The 19,631-nt window shown below is 36.1% G+C and overlaps 2 protein-coding genes across 2 annotated transcripts in view; both read left to right on the top strand.

Moving 5' to 3' along the window:
• Positions 1–195: 195 nt before the first annotated feature.
• On the top strand, positions 196–3,046 carry antkmt (adenine nucleotide translocase lysine methyltransferase). The gene is made up of 6 exons (XM_065278097.2): positions 196–417; positions 1,492–1,655; positions 1,730–1,834; positions 2,082–2,222; positions 2,382–2,432; positions 2,521–3,046. The coding sequence occupies exons 2-6, from the start codon at positions 1,494–1,496 to the stop codon at positions 2,716–2,718; spliced, it is 657 nt and encodes a 218-aa protein (XP_065134169.2). The 5' UTR covers positions 196–417; positions 1,492–1,493; the 3' UTR covers positions 2,719–3,046.
• A 1,681-nt stretch (positions 3,047–4,727) lies between these two features.
• The window catches only part of xpo6 (exportin 6), a 30,651-nt gene continuing 15,747 nt past the window's right edge, over positions 4,728–19,631 (top strand). The window contains exons 1-6 of the mRNA XM_065278093.2: positions 4,728–5,167; positions 7,072–7,162; positions 12,288–12,400; positions 16,379–16,576; positions 17,106–17,265; positions 19,383–19,460. Coding sequence (XP_065134165.2) covers positions 5,165–5,167; positions 7,072–7,162; positions 12,288–12,400; positions 16,379–16,576; positions 17,106–17,265; positions 19,383–19,460 — 643 coding nt within the window. The 5' untranslated portion in view covers positions 4,728–5,164. The remainder of the gene's footprint in view (positions 5,168–7,071; positions 7,163–12,287; positions 12,401–16,378; positions 16,577–17,105; positions 17,266–19,382; positions 19,461–19,631) is intronic.

Raw genomic sequence — 19,631 nt, 5'->3', positions numbered from 1 at the left:
TTAGTTGCGTAACGGCAAATTATTTCAATATTGCTGTAAAACTGTGTAAAACTTTAAAAATGTTGCATGAATCAGTTTTTTTTTATGGTGAGACCACAAGGATAATCTAAAACATTCATTTGTGAAGAGTGATCTTCTAAGGTATGACATAAGAGTCGTTTATTGTTACGTTTAATTTATATCGAATATTATTTTGCCTTTTCATTAGCAGTCAGTACGAAGTCTGTCTATTAGATATATAACAACTAATATATTTTACATATATCTAATTATATGTATAATGAAAATTAAATGTTTTTTTTTCTCTATCTCTTTTTATAAAGCTAACATGTCGGGCCTTTATTTTGAAAGGTCTCAGCCGGATGTGACGTTGCAGTAATCGCTCTACTGTAAATGTTCACGTCGCTTACAGTGAAGGTTAGTTCAACTGCTTCTGAATCTATGTCATTGTATGCCTTTGTATGTTATTTTGGTTTTCTTTTAAAATAAATATATTGAACACGTGCATGTATTACTTTAATGTGTGTGTTTTATAAATATACACTAAAATGTTGTATACACACTCTTGATTTCTAGTGTTTTGATCGATCAACGTACCCTGTTTTTCATGCACATACAGTAATTTACACATACAGTATGAATTTTCTTTACTCATGAATGTGTATACTCATGATTTATATAATTCCTTCGTTTATAACATTTAGGACATGAGGGTGTTTTTTTTTTTAAGTGGATTACTCCATAATGACTTTATTGTTCTAATTTGTGACCTGGCTATATTGTAATCTGAAAATTCAGTTCAGTATTCTTTTCTAATAACTCAAGCATTGGGGAGCCATTGTGACTTGCCAATTTAATGCTAAATTCAACTCCATTGCACATCAGTAGATGAAACCTTGCACAAATAACATATTGGGCAATCCAATACTACTTGATAGCAACTTTTGTCTCTGATCTGATGACAGTATTGGTCTTCAGGTTGATTGAAACCAGCAGTAGATACCACATCAAAGATAGGTGTCGACTCTTTATTTTAACCATTTGAAAGGCCAAATACTTTTGCATTTTTTAAATTTTTTAATAATTACCATGTGAATTTTACAGGTTACTTGTATATTTTCTTTATTCTATAATAATAAACTAAATATAAGACAATATACCCGAAACAACTGAGCAACCAACATCATTCGTCTTTCAAAATTAATATTAAATAATCAACCAAATTAAAATGTTACCACATGCAGACATTCTCAAATTTAAATCAATTTACAGTAAACTTTATAAATATTAATTCATATATACGTGTTTGGCACAATTATAACTTATAAATCAACCTAGCTGAAGTTTGAATAATCATTGGGTTGTCAGCCTGAACCTTATACAACTAATCCACTTTTCACAGAGATGGTATATGTCTATATACAAATACAAAGCAATGTGTTATAAGGATACTTAATAAAATATATAATTTATTGTTTATATCTTTATAAGCAATGGAAGATGACATACAAGAGGAAGTTCTTTCACAGTTCAAAGAAAAGCGACTGGGCGGCTGGCAAATCTTACAGATGGCAGCGGGTACAGGTTTGGCCGCCTATGCCGTCTGGGCAGGAATTTTAATGCCGGGCTTTCGCAGAGTGCCATTAAAATTACAAGTAAGATTTCTTTAAAAAAGTGTTAATGCTATAATATAAAATGCACCATACTGATATCTGTCACTGTGATCTAGGTACCCTATATGCCAGCTAGCAGATCTCAAGTATGTAACGTTATGACTTTGCTGAAAGGCAGATCTGGAGCCATAGCTGACCTGGGTTCAGGTGATGGCAGAATTGTAAGTGATCTCCTTCACTTTTTCCCTTGTGCAATGTCAAAGTCCCTTAAGGGAAGTTGCGTCAGTGGGCGGACATGTTTGCAATGCCTTTGGCCAGTCATGCAAGACTAAAGCGAATGGGGAAAGACAAATATCTTTAAAATCACAATTAAACAACATATTTCTGACCAAACAATCAAACCTGCCATCAACTGCACCATAACTTTTATCTTTTATCTCTGTGTGTGTTTATTTTAAATGTGTACAGGTATTAGAAGCGTGCCGTCGGGGATTTTCTCCAGCAGTCGGCTATGAACTCAACCCCTGGCTTGCTCGACTTGCATGTTTTCATGCATGGAGAGCTGGATTTCATAGAAGTGTTTCATATCGACGAGAAGACCTGTGGAAGGTAATGTGAATATTTATATAATTCACAAAAAATATGATCTTATACTAATTTTTATACTATACAGTGCAGTGCATAGAGTCTCTTATGCCATAGGGTCTATACTATACTGTACTATCCAGACACATCTTATATGTGTTTACATCCTGTGTGTCTTCTTAGGTTGATCTTTCAACTTTTAAGAATATTACAGTATTTTTGGCTCCTAGTGTGGTAAGTACCATGGTAATCCGTAGTGTTAACGCTTTACAAAAAAGGACCTTATATACAATTTTTATCAAATGTATTGTGTGTTTTCCAGCTAAGTCTTTTACAAAAGAAGTTGCTGGCTGAACTTCCTGAAGATGCATTGATTGTAGCGGGACGTTTCCCGTTCCCTGATTGGACAGCTTGTAGGATAGAGGGTGAGGGTGCGGACAGAGCATGGGCCTATCACATACAAGAACTAAGACAACACTACCAACCAAAAAGCGAAAAACTGTCTGACCAAACCAGCTAATTATTTTAAAATCTTCTTTAATGTTTTAGCTTGATTTTATTACGTTTTACATTATTTATAAATTGTTTGCACAAGATGTTTTTTAAAATATTTAACTTGCATAACTAATATGTAAATATTTTCTATGTAGGTTTTATTTACTTTGTCTCAGTTACACAACACTGAACTTGACAAAAACATAGCTGCTGTCTGTGTGAGTTCCTTAAAGTGTTTTAACCCATTGGTAACTTCCTGTTTCTTAATGTGACCTAGATAATGTTCAGTGCAATCTTCAAGTTTTAGGTATTTATCTTTTGTAAACAAAGGAAATAAATAATATTTATTGTCAGTCGTCTTTATTCTTTACGTTTCTGAATGTTTTACCGCTCGGTTTGCAGTCTTACTAAACATGTCGTTTACTTCATGGGTTGCATAAGGTGAAACCGTTGAGTAAACCACATAAAACAACTCAATGAGAAATGCTGTCTATTTCCCACCATGTTCTGAAATGATCTACATGCACACATACTGTATATGTCATTAGGTTTATTATTTTCAACCTGAAAGTATCAAAATATTTTAAGATTGTGAATTCAAGGCATGCAAACAAGGATATGACATCTTAGGAAGTCACGAAAAGTTTATAGAAATGTAGAAATTTTTGTTGTTCAGCTATAAAATATTTCAGAAACTTCCCTCTTTATACCACAATATTCCTATAGTACCTTGAAATATCATATAAATACCACAGTATGGTAATGTGGTCATCTTTAATTACTATCAGAATAACATCACTGTACCATGGTATCACTTGTGCTAAGTAAAAATAATAATATAATTTATAATATGTATTATATTATAAATAATAAAATATAATTATTATTATTTAATATTAGTTTAATTCTCTCTTTTCTTAATGTGTAACGTAATAGTGTCCCAAACACTATTATAATGAATGGAGAACGTTGAATACAGTATACATCCTGTCATAATGAGGCAATACCTGCATCCTCAAAGAGTACATACTGCACCCAAAATGTGTCTTGTTGTGGCCGGTTTCATCCGGCCCGAAGATTAAGATTTCACTTCCGGTAGTTTAATAGGGAGAGAACATTCGGTGATAAACCATACATAACTAGTTACCCATAACTGTGTTACTATAAGAACAGATACGTATGTTCCTCAAGAGGGCGCTTAGCGGCTCACAAAGCCGAATTCTCCATTAAGGTTCATTCAAATCTGAGATTTGTCAATGGAAAATTTGTGCATTAATACAATAATTTCAATGTATTATTCGCCAGTATTGTTGACTTCCATAGAAATAAGAATGCGCTAAAGTAATCTTTACAAAATACGTTCTTTAAAAGTAAGATAGTGGCCGATTCTCAAACGGAAGGCTGCATCCTCCGGAGGTCGCTTATGCAGGCTGCATACGTCATTAAGCCTGGTTTATTTAAGTTAACTGAGCACTACATGCGCAAGTCATAAGCATTTACAACAATTTACGATTAACTAAGAATAAAAGTCAATTTTATAATTGTTAATATTCTGAAATGAAGAAGTCTTCATGACGTATCCAGCCTTCAAATGCGACCTCTGGAGGATGCAGCCTTCCGTTTGAGAAACAGTCTTTTCGGCCAATCGCTGAAAAAAACATTTGTGGACACAAATGTCATGCAAAAAATTAATGGTGATGACATTTGTATTTGATTTAAGTATTCCTCTTTATCTTCATGAAGCCAGATTTTATTTTTTTATAAAAAAGATATGAAAAAATATTTTGAGACTAAAAACCTTGAAAGCAATGCGTATGCAGCTTTCTGTGAAATATTATTTTTACATACACCTGGTATATATTGTATTAATGCTCTTGCATGTACAATATGTTTTTTATGTACAATATGGTCCTCAATTGTATTAAATTAGAGCTATCCGCAATAAGCCCCGCCTACTCAATAACTCTACCTCACGCTATCCGCCTTCCCAATCACTTATTTCTGTTTCTACGAGGTCGACGTCATTTCCGGGAGTTTAATGAGCAGAAGAGAGAGGAAGCTGAGAAAGGCCTGCACGATTCCACTAGCCCAAGGAGTGGCTCTATTAGCCTTCACAGTGCTCAAATTTAAACACCGAGTCCCGCACAGCGGTACCAACCCCCGAGAATTAGAGAAGACAGTCCCGACATATTTTTAAGACTTGTGTTGTGTTCATATTCTGTCTTTTACGCAGTCGTTTCATGCGGTGTATCTCCGGCTGTCCGGACAGTGTCGTTCCCCTTTGAGCTCGCGTCAGGATCAACAATAATAACAAGTGTCCGGGAGCCCGAGCCGGGCCCGGGCGTGTGCGGGACAGCGATGCGGGCTTTCGGTGTTTCCAGGAGGTGAGAAACACAGTTCCCGGAGAAGCATGAGCGAGCAGAACCGCATCAAACTCATATTATAGCCGCATTAAAGATCAGAGCCTGGGCATGGTGAGTTCACATTCTTACATATGTGTTTACAAGACAGTGTTTTGATCTAAAATGTGCCTTATACAATGACTATTATTAAATCGAAACTGCATGCACTTTTAGTATTCACGTCAAGGCCTGAATTGCATTGCTTCTAAAGCGCCTATGCTTGTGTGTTTATCAAGAAATAATATTATGTTGTTATGTAATAGGTCTGAGATGGATTGATTTTTGTCAAACAGTACCGATGTTTAGATGAATGTGCATACTGTGATGCGACACAATGTGACAGTAGCTGAAGATATTTCAATTGTGAACGCACATCAAATCACTGAGCTTTTCAATCACTAATTGATCACATCAGCTATTTTTTTTAAACCTAAATCAAGCTCTACATTGATGAAACGGTCATACTGGCCTCTGTTTGTGTCTGTGTAACGGTGTCCTAATGAATTCATGACAATTTGAACAGCAATGAGGAAATCAGAAACGCTGCGACGTCATACTGCACGCATTGAAGTTATGAGCAGTGAAGCAACACCCGACGTGTCATGACTCATACAAAGAATTCAAAACCCTGAGCAGCAGCATCATCAGCAGCAGCCCACTTCCTGCATTAATCTTCCTCTTTCTTCATATATTTAAGCATACTTTCACACTTATATTGAATGTGCGTGTGAAAGTGTTTGGGCATTTGATGTGAAACACTCAAAGGAAAAAACTATTTGTTTTATCTTTAAGATGGACAGGCACGAGCACAGATTTCGTATTCAGATGTGAAATTGTCCGTTTCACTTCACTTTTTTTGAAGCAGCTGCAAATTAAAGTAATTGCGCAGTATTGTGACTCTCCTGATTATAAACATTAAATGCACAAACATCAAATTGAGCTGGGTGGGAATAAGTACTGCATATTTGCATTTAGGGCTGCACGGTATTCGACGCAATTCGATTTTTCACTTATTATAGCTATAAATAAGGCACTAAATTTGGGCAATCACATGTAGAAGTGTTCTTTTAAAAGTGCAAAAGCCACACACTACTACAGAGTACACTACCACACTACTTATTAATATAATTTTTCTTAAAGGGACACAAGGCAGCATTTTTATGTTAATAAATCATCTTCGTAAGTCGGTATATGGTTAAATGACTCATTACATGACGAATGAAGACACTCTCGCTCGCCCCTACCGTCTGTAGGAAGAATACCCCACTTGCAAGTTCGCTGTATCCGACCCGGTGTCCTTCAGTCTTGTAAAGTCTCAGATGTAGAAAGCATTTACTCCCAGACACTAGGGGGAGCTAGTAGAGAAATAATACTCCGACTTGCCTTGTGTGCCTTTAAAGGTCCTCTGTGAAGATTTTTAGCCTCATCTACCGCTGAGAATTGCAACCAATGGCTCAGTCCATTGCTCACCCATCTCTTTCGAAAACGCATAGAGAGGCTACGGTAGCCGCCACAGGACAGGCATGTTGTCATCTGACACAACCTAGTGACAAAATGCACTCAATAAAGCAGTTGTTTAAGGCTTCTTTAAAAACATGGCGGCGCAAAATGGTGACTTTAATGTAAGTGTATGTAGAGCACAAATGGCTCTTCTAAAGTAATAAAAACCAAACAGTTCATTATTTAAGGTCTTTATACACCACTGATGATATAGTTTTGTTCTTCTAAAAGTTACACAAAGCACCTTTAAATACTGTGCTGCCCTGTGTGGAAATGTAGCCAATTTTAGTTGCGTCAAAAATAGACAAATGTTTAACGTTTAAGATAAAATCCTGTTGTAGACTGAGCCTTAAGGTGTGTTGGGGTCATTGTACAGGTGCATAAAAAGTTCAGGTCAGAATGCCTTCATCTAATGTCATATACTTATTATCTCATCTTCTTTTTATCTCTTCCCCATCTCTTTCTCTCTTTCAAAGGCGTCAGAGGAGTCCTCCTTGCGGGCCCTGGAAAGTCTTATGACCGAGTTTTTTCATAACTGCACCACCAATGATCGCAAGAGAGAGATCGGTGAGCATTTTTCTGATATTGACCTTCACAAGTTTATCTTGCCCTCACTCACCACCTCAATGACAAGCAACCGCAATAACCGTGATTTTAACATTGAATTCATGAAGCTATGCCCTTCTTGTTACACATCATATAAATATGTATAATAAAGGCCAGATTAATTGTCAAGAGTTCATATTTCGTGAATGTGTTAAAAGCAGGATGCACATGTGTGAGTTTTAGCCAGTGTAGCACCGGTGGGTTTATTGCTAACTGTAATGTCTTTCACCAGATCATTTAGATATGCAAGATTTTCATCAACAATATATGCGTAAAACATTATTTATGATCATCTGCCGACTGGACTATTTCAGCACGTCCTCTACGTTATTACGTAGATTCTGCTTTATTAACGACTTTTTTTTTCGCTCTGCGTGAGCTAAACGTTTTTGTTCTGTACTTTTATACTTGCATATTTCGACATTTTCGACCAAGGAACACACAGAAAATAATGTAAGTTGTTCTGGATGGCATTTAAGCTTGTTCTGAAATGATGACACAATCTAAATGACTAAAACTGATCTCTCTAACTTAATTTAGCCTAAATAATAATTAATTTGTTTTCATAATTTATAGATACACCTTAATTTATCTGCTAATATATTATTAAAAATGCCCTATAATAATATGCATTGCCTTCTGTATTGCATTCGTTTTGTATAGGGCTGCATTACAACTTATTACAACTAATCTAATGTGTACTGTGTATAATGATTATATATAAATATATATGATATTTACATGTGTTTTATATTTATATATAATTATATTATATATAAATATTTATACACACATTTTTTGTTTAAATTATACATGCATGTGTGTGTATTTATATATACAATTATTACAGCGTACACACACATATATGATGGAATCAAAAACTTGCTGCGATGTAATACTAGTTATACACCCCTAGTTTTGTAAATTGACAGGTGCAGAGATACTGGCTAATTTTAATTTCATTAAGACACCGCTGTTTTCTTTATTGACAGAGGCTCTGTAAATTTGCACTTAAAGGTATAGCGGATAAATTTTTGAAAAGAACCGCCTCTCTACTTTAAAAAAAAAAATGCGCATGCGCAACACACTACCTGCTCCCGAGAGGGAACGGCTATTAACGTGTGCACGAGAGCCTACCGGGGCTAGCATCGCTAATCATAGCATTCATAATTTTTTACTAGCAGTGATTTTAAATTGATTTTTCCAAATAGCATGCCAAAACTTTACCTGTCGAATAGAAACTTTGCAACTGAGGCATCAGTTGGAAGCCCAACCTGTGTGGAATATTCTCCCAAAAACACTGTGGTCTTGTTTCCTTCTTCAGGGGCCATCTCTTCTTGTCATACAATTCGTAAACACTTTTCCTCTTGTGACTCTCAGGCATTTAAAAAAAATACGGTGAGAACGCGAGCTTCAATGAATGGCTGAAACCGTAGCCCACCACACACATACACCTGAAAGTGCGCATGCGCAGAAAGCAAACCTAGGGACGAGCACGTACGACGGCCTTACGTAAACATATCATCAGAATGCTTGACAACTGCGATGACCAATAGTCTTGATAATCCACCCGGAAAAAGAAAATCTTCCGCTATACCTTTAACAATGTTATTCTATTTATTTATTTAAAAAAATAAATAAATATATATATATATATATATATATATATATATATATATATATATATATATATATATATATATATATATATATATATATATATATATATATATATATATATTCATTCTACCTATTCTTCCTATATTCTACCATTCTACCTTAATGCACCTCACTGTTCTGGATTTAAATAGTAATTTTATTTTAATTATTTTAATGAAAAAGGCCGGTAAAAACTCATATTGCGTTAGTGAGCCACCGAAAATTTTTCGCAAGGGAAATTCCTTCAATGCGATGGCCCTATCCATTGACACTTTAAGTAGGCCACCTGGTCATTTCTGTTATTATGATGAATTAATCTGGCCTTTTATCTTTTATATTAAGTTAATTATACTTAAATATTGTAGCTGTCACAGCTAATTATTAGCACTGGGCGATATTGGCCAAAATTCGTGCTGGTTTGGAATGAATGTTGGTATACAGTAAATATCTCTGGGCTTTTTACAGGCTAGAATGCAACTCAAAGCCTCATGTCATGATCACCATTATTTAAAAAAGTCTGATCAAAACAAAATTCAAAGACAGGGTTTTCGCTGTTTAAAAATATACCGCTTCACAACATGGGAGCTGGTTTAAAAGCTTGCGTCTGACCTCAGTGTAGATTTGTGACAATGCTTCTTTTGCAATGGACGGTCATATCAGATCATACCGATATTAACATTATTGTCCTGTATTCCAGTGGGAAAAATACCAATTTATTATCAAAACTCAAAATATTGACCAGCCCTGATGAATATCGGTGTAATGCAGGGTTTGCAGAGAGATGTTGAAGCGTGGTGCTTTGGACAACTGGTTCGTGAGAACAACAAAGCTGGGTTATTGAGTTTGCGTGTGAAGAGGGCATTTCCATACAACTCTTAAAGGCACGGCAGCACTAAATAAGATTCTCATAGTGTAGAGAAGTTCATTATAATCTAAATTATGACTTGTATAGTAAACAAAATAGTTTGACAAACATAAGTAAAAAAAGGTTGTTGTTTTTTACCTTTTAAGGTGAGAGGACGTGCGTCATAAGATTTGTATGTGTAGGTAGAAGATTCAAAAGATTCAGATGTCTCCTGATTTTCATGAAATGTTTTGTTTATATTTGTTTAGTAGCTGTTGAATGTAATCCAAATCTCGTGCCAATACGTCACACGCTGAAACTTAGCACATACAGCTGTTTATAAATATGGTCCAAAACGTAAACATTTGTGATATTGGTCATCGTGACGTAAGCAATTCATCAGACCCAGAGCAAATACTTCACCAGGAAAATTTCAATGGCCTACACAGTGCAAACTTTCAGGAGTGACAACCGCATTTAAATTCGGGAGTGAATCTCCATGATCGTTCCATGTGTGTACAGAACAAGATTAATCCTAAAACTGATTGATGATTAACACTAACTGTGCATTCAGACCGCCACCGGCGAGAGCGTCAAAGTGGTCGGAAGTCATTCATTTTCAATGAGAGCCGGCGGCGAGCAGCGGCGCGGCGCGTCATGTACAGCGTGAGCGTCGAGGAGAGTTGAAATCAGCTCAACTTTATGGTAATGAGATATGACGCGGTTCGGCGGCAACCAATCGGAAGGCGGAAATGTTCACCGGCAACCAATCGGAAGGCGGAAACCTCCGCCTGAGAGGAGTTCAGAGAATGCATTCGAGCGTCAGAGCGTCCACTACAACTTTTCTTTAGCGTCGTTGTCTGGGCAGCCAGAGGTTTTATTGACGCTCTCGCCGGTGGCGGTCTGAATGCACAGTAAGGTTACCATAGCAACGCTTTGCCGTCTCACGTGGTTATCATTCACAGCTTTGACCAAAATTATAATTAGTTTTGCAATAAATCACCATATTGGCATTGTGTGATACGTATTTTGAGTGTTTCCAGGTCCTCGTCTTTTTTGTACTTCGATACCGTTGTGGCGTTTAACCATTTATGGCTTTTGGCTTATGAAGTGATCAAGTTTTTGGTGTTATTAAAGTGAGAAGCTGCCGGTCCCAATATTTTGATCTTTGAAGTAAAGCATTTGGATTTATTTTGGTTTATTATTAATTTTTCCATGCAAGATCTGGCAACACTAAAGCAAACACTCATGCCTCAATTTATGCACTGCGCATACAGAAGATTTTTTCCCCTTCTAGGCAATTTTTTTTCAGAAGAGAGACCTGTCATGTCCATTATGCATGTTTAAATACTTCATCAACAACTAGTTGTTCAGTTATGTAAACACTATGCAGAGTTTCTGTAAATACGGTTGTCACTACCTGCATTTACGGGAGTTAATTTGGTCACATCGGCGGTTGTCAGTCCCATTAAAGAAGTGTGCGTACAGAACAGGATTAAGCATTTAAAGGTGACAATCGAATTTAAATGCCGTGTGTACGACTATGAGACCATTGATTGGTTTATAACAACAGTACACTCAAACTTTGTCGTGTCATTGTTTACTTGCACCAATTTTATACGAAACCGATATTATCTTTTATTGGAGGAGCACAAATGAGATTATAAAGAATCTGGTCAAAAGAGTAACGTAAATTTAACATAAAGATTACTAAATAATACAAATAATTCAAATTTATTATGGGCTAGACAACAGGATTGGAAAGAGAAAATGTATTCTAGTACAGTATTTGCCAATGCAAAAGTAGATTTAGGAAAATATCCCGTGTACACATACAGTCGTTTCCGAAGAACGCTTGCAGATGCATTATTGTGTGTGAACAAGTCAAGCGTACTGTTTGTGGCCTTGTACAAATATCTGTGACAGTCATCACACTGTATCACACTATGGTCACGCAGTAAGAAAAAAAAACTTTAGCTCAGAGAAGCTCAGAGTTTTATAATGTTGCCATAACAAAATATCTTGCAGTATCTGATGCACTGGCAACACCAAGGTCAGGGGTTTGATTCCCAGCAATACAATACCCGCGCTGCTTTAACGTCAACATCAAATGCACTGTTAAGGGCCTTTGACCACACTAATGTCAGAGTTTTATTAGAGACATACTGTCATCTGATCTTTCTTGGACTTCAAAAAAGCAATAATTTTTCCATCTTAATGCAAATGCACCAGACTAGATGATTTGTCTTGATGGCTTAGACTTGTGGTGCTCTGCATTGTTGATTCAACACCTTTGGATGCTGGTGTGAAAAGTGTTTTGCATGTATACAAATGATTTTAAGTTGAAAAAACGTATTGCAATTTAAGACCGACACAGAAGATGGTCTCTACAGGTCTGGGCGAGATAAACGAGACGCCCTGTTTTTTGTATTCGTGTGAATGCTTGTGTTTACTGTGCCATTGATAGACAGTGTGTTGAAAGCAGGGGCTATTATACAATTTAACATTGAGAACTTGCACTTTTCATTTTGTTGATGTTTACATGTTCTCGATGTTTAATGTTTGACTGTTGTTGTCCCGCAGAAGAGCTGCTGAACAGTTTTGCGGGGCAGTCTGGATCCTGGAGACACTGCCTCTACTTTCTCTCCAACAGCCGAAATGAATACGTCATGATGTATAGTCTTACTGTGTTTGAGGTAAAATTTACTTTTTAATTTATGTGTTTTAAAGTGCAGCTATGGTCCGATTCACGTTTTTACATTTCCTTTTAGTACATGTTAATGATATGCAAAAGGTACAAATCCCCAAAGTAAACGATGACGCGAGTTATCGTCTCCGATGTAAATCTCTTTTCTTGGACTACAACAAACCCATGGATTGTAGGCAGCAGTTTACTTCCTGGTATTGGCGATGTAGACAAGACCGACATTATCATAATTCCTCCCGCTTTGACTCACAGCCTGTAAATTAACTCCTGTTGACCGAATCTTTGAAACGGTTGGTGGCAGAGGTATTCAGGCCAATCACAACGTACAGATTAGCTGGCCAATCAGGAACACAGAGCTTTTCAAATCAATGAGTTTTGTACAAAATCAATGCGTTTGAGGAAGGCAGTTTATCTGGGGCTACAAAAATTTACGGTTTGTGGAATTTCATAAACCACATGAACACATTGTATTATAACAAATACACAAAATAACATTGTTTTTTTAGCAATGAAATAGGTGCACTTTAATGAAATGCGCCCCATGGCCAAAAAGCCCATTTGTTTCCCCTATAGACTTTTGGATTATTGCAAAAAAATAAGCTGTTATTGAAAATTATACACGTTTAGTCTAAACAGAGTGACACAACTTTTATAAATGAAAGTCTATAAATACATTTACTAGGAATAAAAAGCTAACCGGTAGACAAAATTGTTAAATTTTTTCGTCGTCATCACCACGCTTCCTAAGACTCAAATTTTGTTAAAACATTAGAAAACATGTTCCCTGATCATGAAATTTTCTGTGGATGAATCTTTGTTTGGAATTGTGCCCATGTTTTGTTGTTTTTGAAATCTTCATGCGTGATGACGTTTAAAGTTCCCGACGTCTGTAATCTCGTAGCAAATTGTTAGCAACAACATGACGCGTAAAAGCTTTAAAAAGTCACAAGTGTGAGTATTAGTGGTGGGTTTTATGCCGTAAAAATAAAATGTGAAAATATCTTGGGCTTGAGTTAATCCTAAATATTTAAAAGGTTTAACCTAAACTCAAAAAAAAACTTTGACTTCAGGAATGTGAAACAGGAAGTGCTAAAATGCTAACTAGCTTCTGAGTTTTGCCAACAAAAATATGTCATCTCTGTGGCACTTTAACTATAGACCATTTCATCGGACGCACGTGCGGTGGCGCGATAACGCATCTGAGTGGAACTTGTGTTTTTTGTTTGTTTAATGGTCTGACTAGTTGCTTAACTGAAACAAATACCTCGTCGAAAATAACTAGGGCTGGGCATAGATTAATCTAGATTTATCTCATGCAAAGTAAAAGTAATTTTTTGCATAATATATGAATTTGTGCTGTATGTAAATATTATGTATATTTAAACACACACATACATACATACATACATACATACATACATACATACATACACATTAGGGGTGGCACGGTCCATGAAAAAAATCCGAACCGTTCGGTTCGCTTGTCTCGGTTCGGAGCGCGTGTGTACCGCACGGTTCAACGGTTCATGGCATGCGCAATGTAGTCTCATGCCCTGTATGTGACCTCAGATAGCGTGTTTCCCTTTCGCGCGAAAGAAGAGGTGACTGGTTTGGAGTATAAGTACTGCAGGTTATGTTACGTGTAGAAATGGCAAGTGGGAGAGAAAAGGAAGTCTGCCCGCAGTTGGAGGATGCGCCAGCGTCGTATAAGTTTGGTGTGTGGAAACATATTTTTATTTCATGTTACTTATGATGACAGCGGAAATAAAACAATAGATAGAACTGCAGTCTATGGGTTGAATATGCTCCAACAGCCACAGGAGATCGCCTTCTCTACGACCATTTATCTAATCTGAGGTACTAACAACAATGTTTTACGTCTTTTCATATTCAGCGCTATTTTTAGACTTTCATTGATAAAATTAAAGCGGCTGATTTCCGCGTAGTTTCATTTTGCTAGCGTGTGAAAGTTGCGCGATCTTATTTCAGAAATTGCCCCTCAAAGTAATCAGAAGTGGTCAAAAGTGGACAAAAGAGACTTAAAGAGATTTTAATATTACAGGTGCAAAGGTTATGTTTCTCTCTCGTCCACATAAACTCTCAGTATTAAAGCAGCCTTTCAGTGATAAATCTAAGAGCTACACTGAAGTTGGCATTTTAATAAATGCAAGTTATCTTTGTGTGCTAAAAATGCACATAAAGTTTATGTAGATGGCAATACACATTCTCTTTTTTGCCAATTAAATGAAAAGCATGTTGAAATCATCAATGTCTTCCCTCTTGCTCTATCAAAATCTCATCTGGCTTTCCTCAGAGATGGTCCAATGTGCTTAAAGTCAAATTCAGTTTGTGCATGATTACATGATATAACTTTTTTTAATACTGTATCCTAAATTATGGATAATTAATACATTAATAAGATAATACATTTCTGGAGTGTTAAAAATTTAAAGAAAAAATAACAACAAGAACCGTACTGAACCGTGAACCGTGACCATAGAACCGTGATACGAACCGAACCGAGGGTTTTGTGAACCGTGCCACCCCTAATACACATATACATATACATATACATATACATATACATATACATATACATATACATATACATATACATATACATATACACATATACATATACATATACATACATTTAAGAAATGATTAAGATATATATATACACATATACATACACATATACATATACACATATACATATACATATACATACATTTAAGAAATGATATATATATATATATATATATATATATATATATATATATATATATATATATATATATATATATATATATATATATATATATATATATATATATATATATATTAGTTTTTTATTTATATATAATATAGAATTTATAAAAATATAAATAAATGTATATACACATGTAAATGTTTCTTAAATACATACATGAATGCATGTGTATTTATATATACATAATAATTACACACAGCACAAACTCATATGTTATGCAAAAAATTACTTTTATTTTGTATGAGATTAATCTAGATTAATATATGCCCAGCCCTAAAAATAACAAATGTTTTGGTTTCCTGAAATCAAATAGAGATGGCGATCATGGATTAGCGCTATTTGATGGGAAGTTTGGCAGCCGATCTAAGATTGTATACATTATATAGTACACATTGTACACCGTATAACGTTACCTAATGTAGTTTTTGCTACGCTTTAGCTATGATTTAAACTAAGGTAATCTACTTGTTGTTTGTTTTGCTTGTTATCTGAAATAAACTACTCTAAAAGGACTTGTTTGGTTGTTTACGGAAGTTACGTTTGTTCCACGAAAGCCGTTTGTTTATTTTGTTACTGCTGAAACCGTCTATAGTAGAAGAACTAACAAAAGAAAACCGGTTATTGAGCAAATACATAAACAATCAGTGTTGAATTCTCCTTAAGGCTTATTTATACTTCTGCATCGTAGCCTCTACACTGTAGCCTATCAGTCAGTTTTTATTTAGACTTCTGCGACAACGCCGAAGATGAAAGAGCTTGGTATATATACGTTGTCGGAGAAGCATCAGCAGCGATTTGTTACAGCTTGTGTTGTTGAATATCGCTCCTCAACTTGGTCCATCTTTGCTTTTAACATCCCATGGGCATTGGAAAGTGATACAATTTTAGATATTCTAGCAGACCAATCACAGGTCCGCATAGAATTGACAGATGAATCAGCCTTTAATCTACCACTATTCACACCGTTAAGCTTCTAATAATGACTTACAAGTTGAGCTGTCAGATGCATTTCACAGGAAATTTCATCTATTTCACAACAAAGACAAGTATGTAAAGTACATGCGACTTAATGTTTATACAAAGGCGAAATTTGCACATTGCAGCTTTAAATATTTACCTTATCTTTTAGTCAGGTGTAAGGAATGTATTGATCCATGTTAGACAGAAAGATTAAAGTTAATTTGTCTTTCCTAGAATCTGGTTAATAAGATGTGGGTTGGTGTGGCCAGTGAAGACAAAGCAGAACTGCGTAGCTGTCTGCCCAAGCTTTTGCTATCCCAGCATGCACTGCTGCCTTTCTTCATCAGAAACAAACTCTGCAAAGTCATCGTCGACATCGGACGACAGGATTGGCCGATGTTCTACCATGATTTCTTCAGCAACACCTTGCAGGTAGAGATAAGTGTTACATACCATTTATGTCTGATGTTGACAGCTGGTATCGCTCATGTGATCACAGAATCAATAGTTACACCTGATATTTACATGCATTTTTAAGGACCACTTCTGAGCATGCTTCTTTGGCCTTAAACCCCTGTTTAAAGGTAATGATTGAGTGTTTGGTGATAGGTGTTCTTTTAATGATACCTGCGGTGAGTTAACACTCGAAGCTTTGAGCAAAACTTTTGGGAGCAGAAGAGGATTTGGGGTGGATGAGGGATGCCTGAATAATTTTGCTGGCAATATTTGGCCGGATTGTTATGTATGCTTGTGAGATGGTCATTTACAAGACACAATGCGAGACGTGGTTGTGCATGCATTTGGCTTATGATAAATAAAAAGGTTAAAAAAGGTCAGAATAAAAGGTTGTGGTTCGATTCCAACATGCTAATGAAATGTATAGATTGAATGCACTTTGGGTTGCTATAGATTAAATCACTGGCAAATGCATGAATTTAAATGTTAATCTTTGTTGTTGTAGTTGATACAGTCACCATCTCTAGCTCCGCTGGGTTTGGTTTTGCTAAAGATGACCTCAGAAGAGTTGGTCTGTCCGAGGGAAGACTTGAGCGTCGCTCGGAAAGAAGAGCTCAAGAAACTTCTGTCAGATCAAATACCCACCGTACTGAATCTCCTGACTGGTGAGAGATCCCACAACCTGCTATAAGAATTTAATTAGCTTGCATGAAGTTATAAAAATTGACAAGTGTTGAAATTAAAGGAGTAAGTCAAAATGAGTAAATGGGGACTGGGGATTTCTAGCTCCACAAAGATAAAGCAAGGCAAGTTTATTTATATAGCACATTTCATAGAAAAAGGTATTCAAAGTGCTTTACAAAGAAATAAATCATTAAAAGAGTAAAGTATTAAAATAAAAAACAATGATGAATAATTTAAAATAATAATAATTTAAAGGAAATACATTTTAGTTTAAGTGTGAAGCCGCACAGTGTTCATTCATACAGATGTTAAACGGATGTGTTTTTAATCTACATTTAAAACTGTTGAAGCACATATGATCTCTTCTGAAAGCTGATTCAAGCTACGGGTCACACAATAGCTAAATGCTGACGGACCTTGTTTTGAGTGAACCCTTGGTATTTCTAACTCACTTGATCCTAATGTTCTGAGTGATCTGTAAGGTTTCTACATAATAATCATGTCTGCAATGTATTTAGGTCCTAAGCCCTTCAGTGATTTAAAAATGAGTAAAAAATAGTTTTAAATCTATTCTAAATGTAACTGGAAACCTGCGTAAGTACCTGAGGACTGGAGTAAAATGCTTGAAATTTTTGGTTCTGGTCAGAATTCTGGCAGCAGTGTTCTGTATTAGCTTTTAATCCTAGTAAGACCATTTAATAATCCACCCTGCTTATGACGAAAGCTTGAAAAACTTTCTCTAAATCGTGTCTTGAAGCAAAACATCTAACTTTGGCAATATTTCAGTAAGCTGATTTGCTTATCGCTTTCACATGACTACTGAAATTAAGGCCAGACTCTTAAGATTAAACCAGAATTTCTGACTTTATTTTGTGTCTTTACACCCCTTTAAATCTTTCAGAGTTCATTTTTTTCCAAATACAATTACTTCAGTAAAAGTCTTTGTTTAACTTGGGAAGTTTAGATGTGTCCAACTGTTAACTTGATCAATGCACTGTCAAAGGGAGTCAATGGGGTTGTAGTCATTAGGTGATAGGCCTAAGTCTATCTGGGTGTGATCTGCATAGCTGTGGTGTAAGCACTTTGGTTCTTTTTCATTATTTGGCCAAGTGGGAGCTTTTTTCCTATTAAACAGAAGCGGTACAAGAATAGAGCCATGCGGGACTCCACATGTCAAAGACATACACTTAGATTTATGGTTACCTAGTATGTTCACATAGTAACCCCTCCCTTTAAGGTATGACTTAAACCAGTAGTTCTCAAGTCTGTTCCTGGAGGCCCACTGCTCTGCACATTTAGTATGTCTCTCTCATCTGAATAACTAATAATCTGATGATTTGAATCAGGTGTTAAATAAGGGAGACATACAAAATGTGCAGAGCAATGGGCCTCCAGGAATAACCTTGAGAACCACTGCCTTAAACCATTTGAGGACAGATACCCAGTTTTCCAGTCTATGTAAGATTATGATGTTATAGTCGAGCTGATGGTGTAGTGGGCAGGGCTCCCACATGTGGTGCAGTGGGAGTGTGTACTTTAAGCGACTCAAGTTCCTTTGCCGATCCTGTACCCCTCTCTCTACCCTATACTTTCCTGTCCTCTCCTGTCATATAAAATGGCCAAAAAACATAAAGATTATGGTGTGATCTACAGTGTCTAAGATCTAGTAACCCCAGAACTGATATGTTGCCTAAATCTAAGTTTAATCTAATATCATGTTTTATCTTCATATAGGCACTGTTTCTGTGCTGTGATGTTGACAGGAACCAAATAAAATTGTCCAGATAGCCAAATGAGTCTAAGAATTTGTTTAAAAACAACCTTTTTTAATAAAATTGCCTATAAAAGGAACATTAGCGATTCTTCTTTGTACAAAAGTTTCAAGAAGAACATGAACTGAGTCTGCAGATATGCTCGGCAACAAAGATACAGCATTCATAAATAGCTCGCTGGTGTTCTCATTTATGAACCTTCTTTTGACATTGACAGATCTAGCATCAGTTGCAGGGCAGAGCATTAAATCAAAGTGCACACAGAAATGGTCCAATAGCGCTAGATCCTTGACAATAGTGGATGTTAACTGTTCTCTTTTTAACAGGTATACTGGAGTCAGTATGGGGCAAGCACAGTGTTACGGTCACAACCCCACCTCCATCTCCCAACTCTAGAGAGTCAGGTGAGTCCAGAGGTCACGTTAACCAAAAATGTTCCGTCTTTTGACGGATTATTTTTAGCATTGACGGAAAAAACAGATTACACTTAAAACCTGTAAATGTAATTCCCAGCCCTGCCTAGTTGGTGGCAATTGCATATAAAACTTAATGTGAAGTTCTGCAAGAGCGCAAAT

This window comes from Paramisgurnus dabryanus, chromosome 3, assembly GCF_030506205.2.
Source record: "Paramisgurnus dabryanus chromosome 3, PD_genome_1.1, whole genome shotgun sequence".
NCBI classification, from domain to species: Eukaryota; Metazoa; Chordata; class Actinopteri; order Cypriniformes; family Cobitidae; genus Paramisgurnus; species Paramisgurnus dabryanus.
This window is presented reverse-complemented; position numbering and strand designations above follow the sequence as displayed.

What these genes read in the sequence shown, in the direction of transcription:
- antkmt (XM_065278097.2), top strand. Translation starts at nt 1,494, where the DNA reads ATGGAAGATGACATACAAGAGGAAGTTCTTTCACAGTTCAAAGAAAAG. An exon ending in GAGTGCCATTAAAATTACAA is followed by an intron (nt 1,656 to 1,729) that starts GTAAGATTTCTT and finishes ACTGTGATCTAG; the next exon opens with GTACCCTATATGCCAGCTAG. An exon ending in TATTTTTGGCTCCTAGTGTG is followed by an intron (nt 2,433 to 2,520) that starts GTAAGTACCATG and finishes TGTGTTTTCCAG; the next exon opens with CTAAGTCTTTTACAAAAGAA.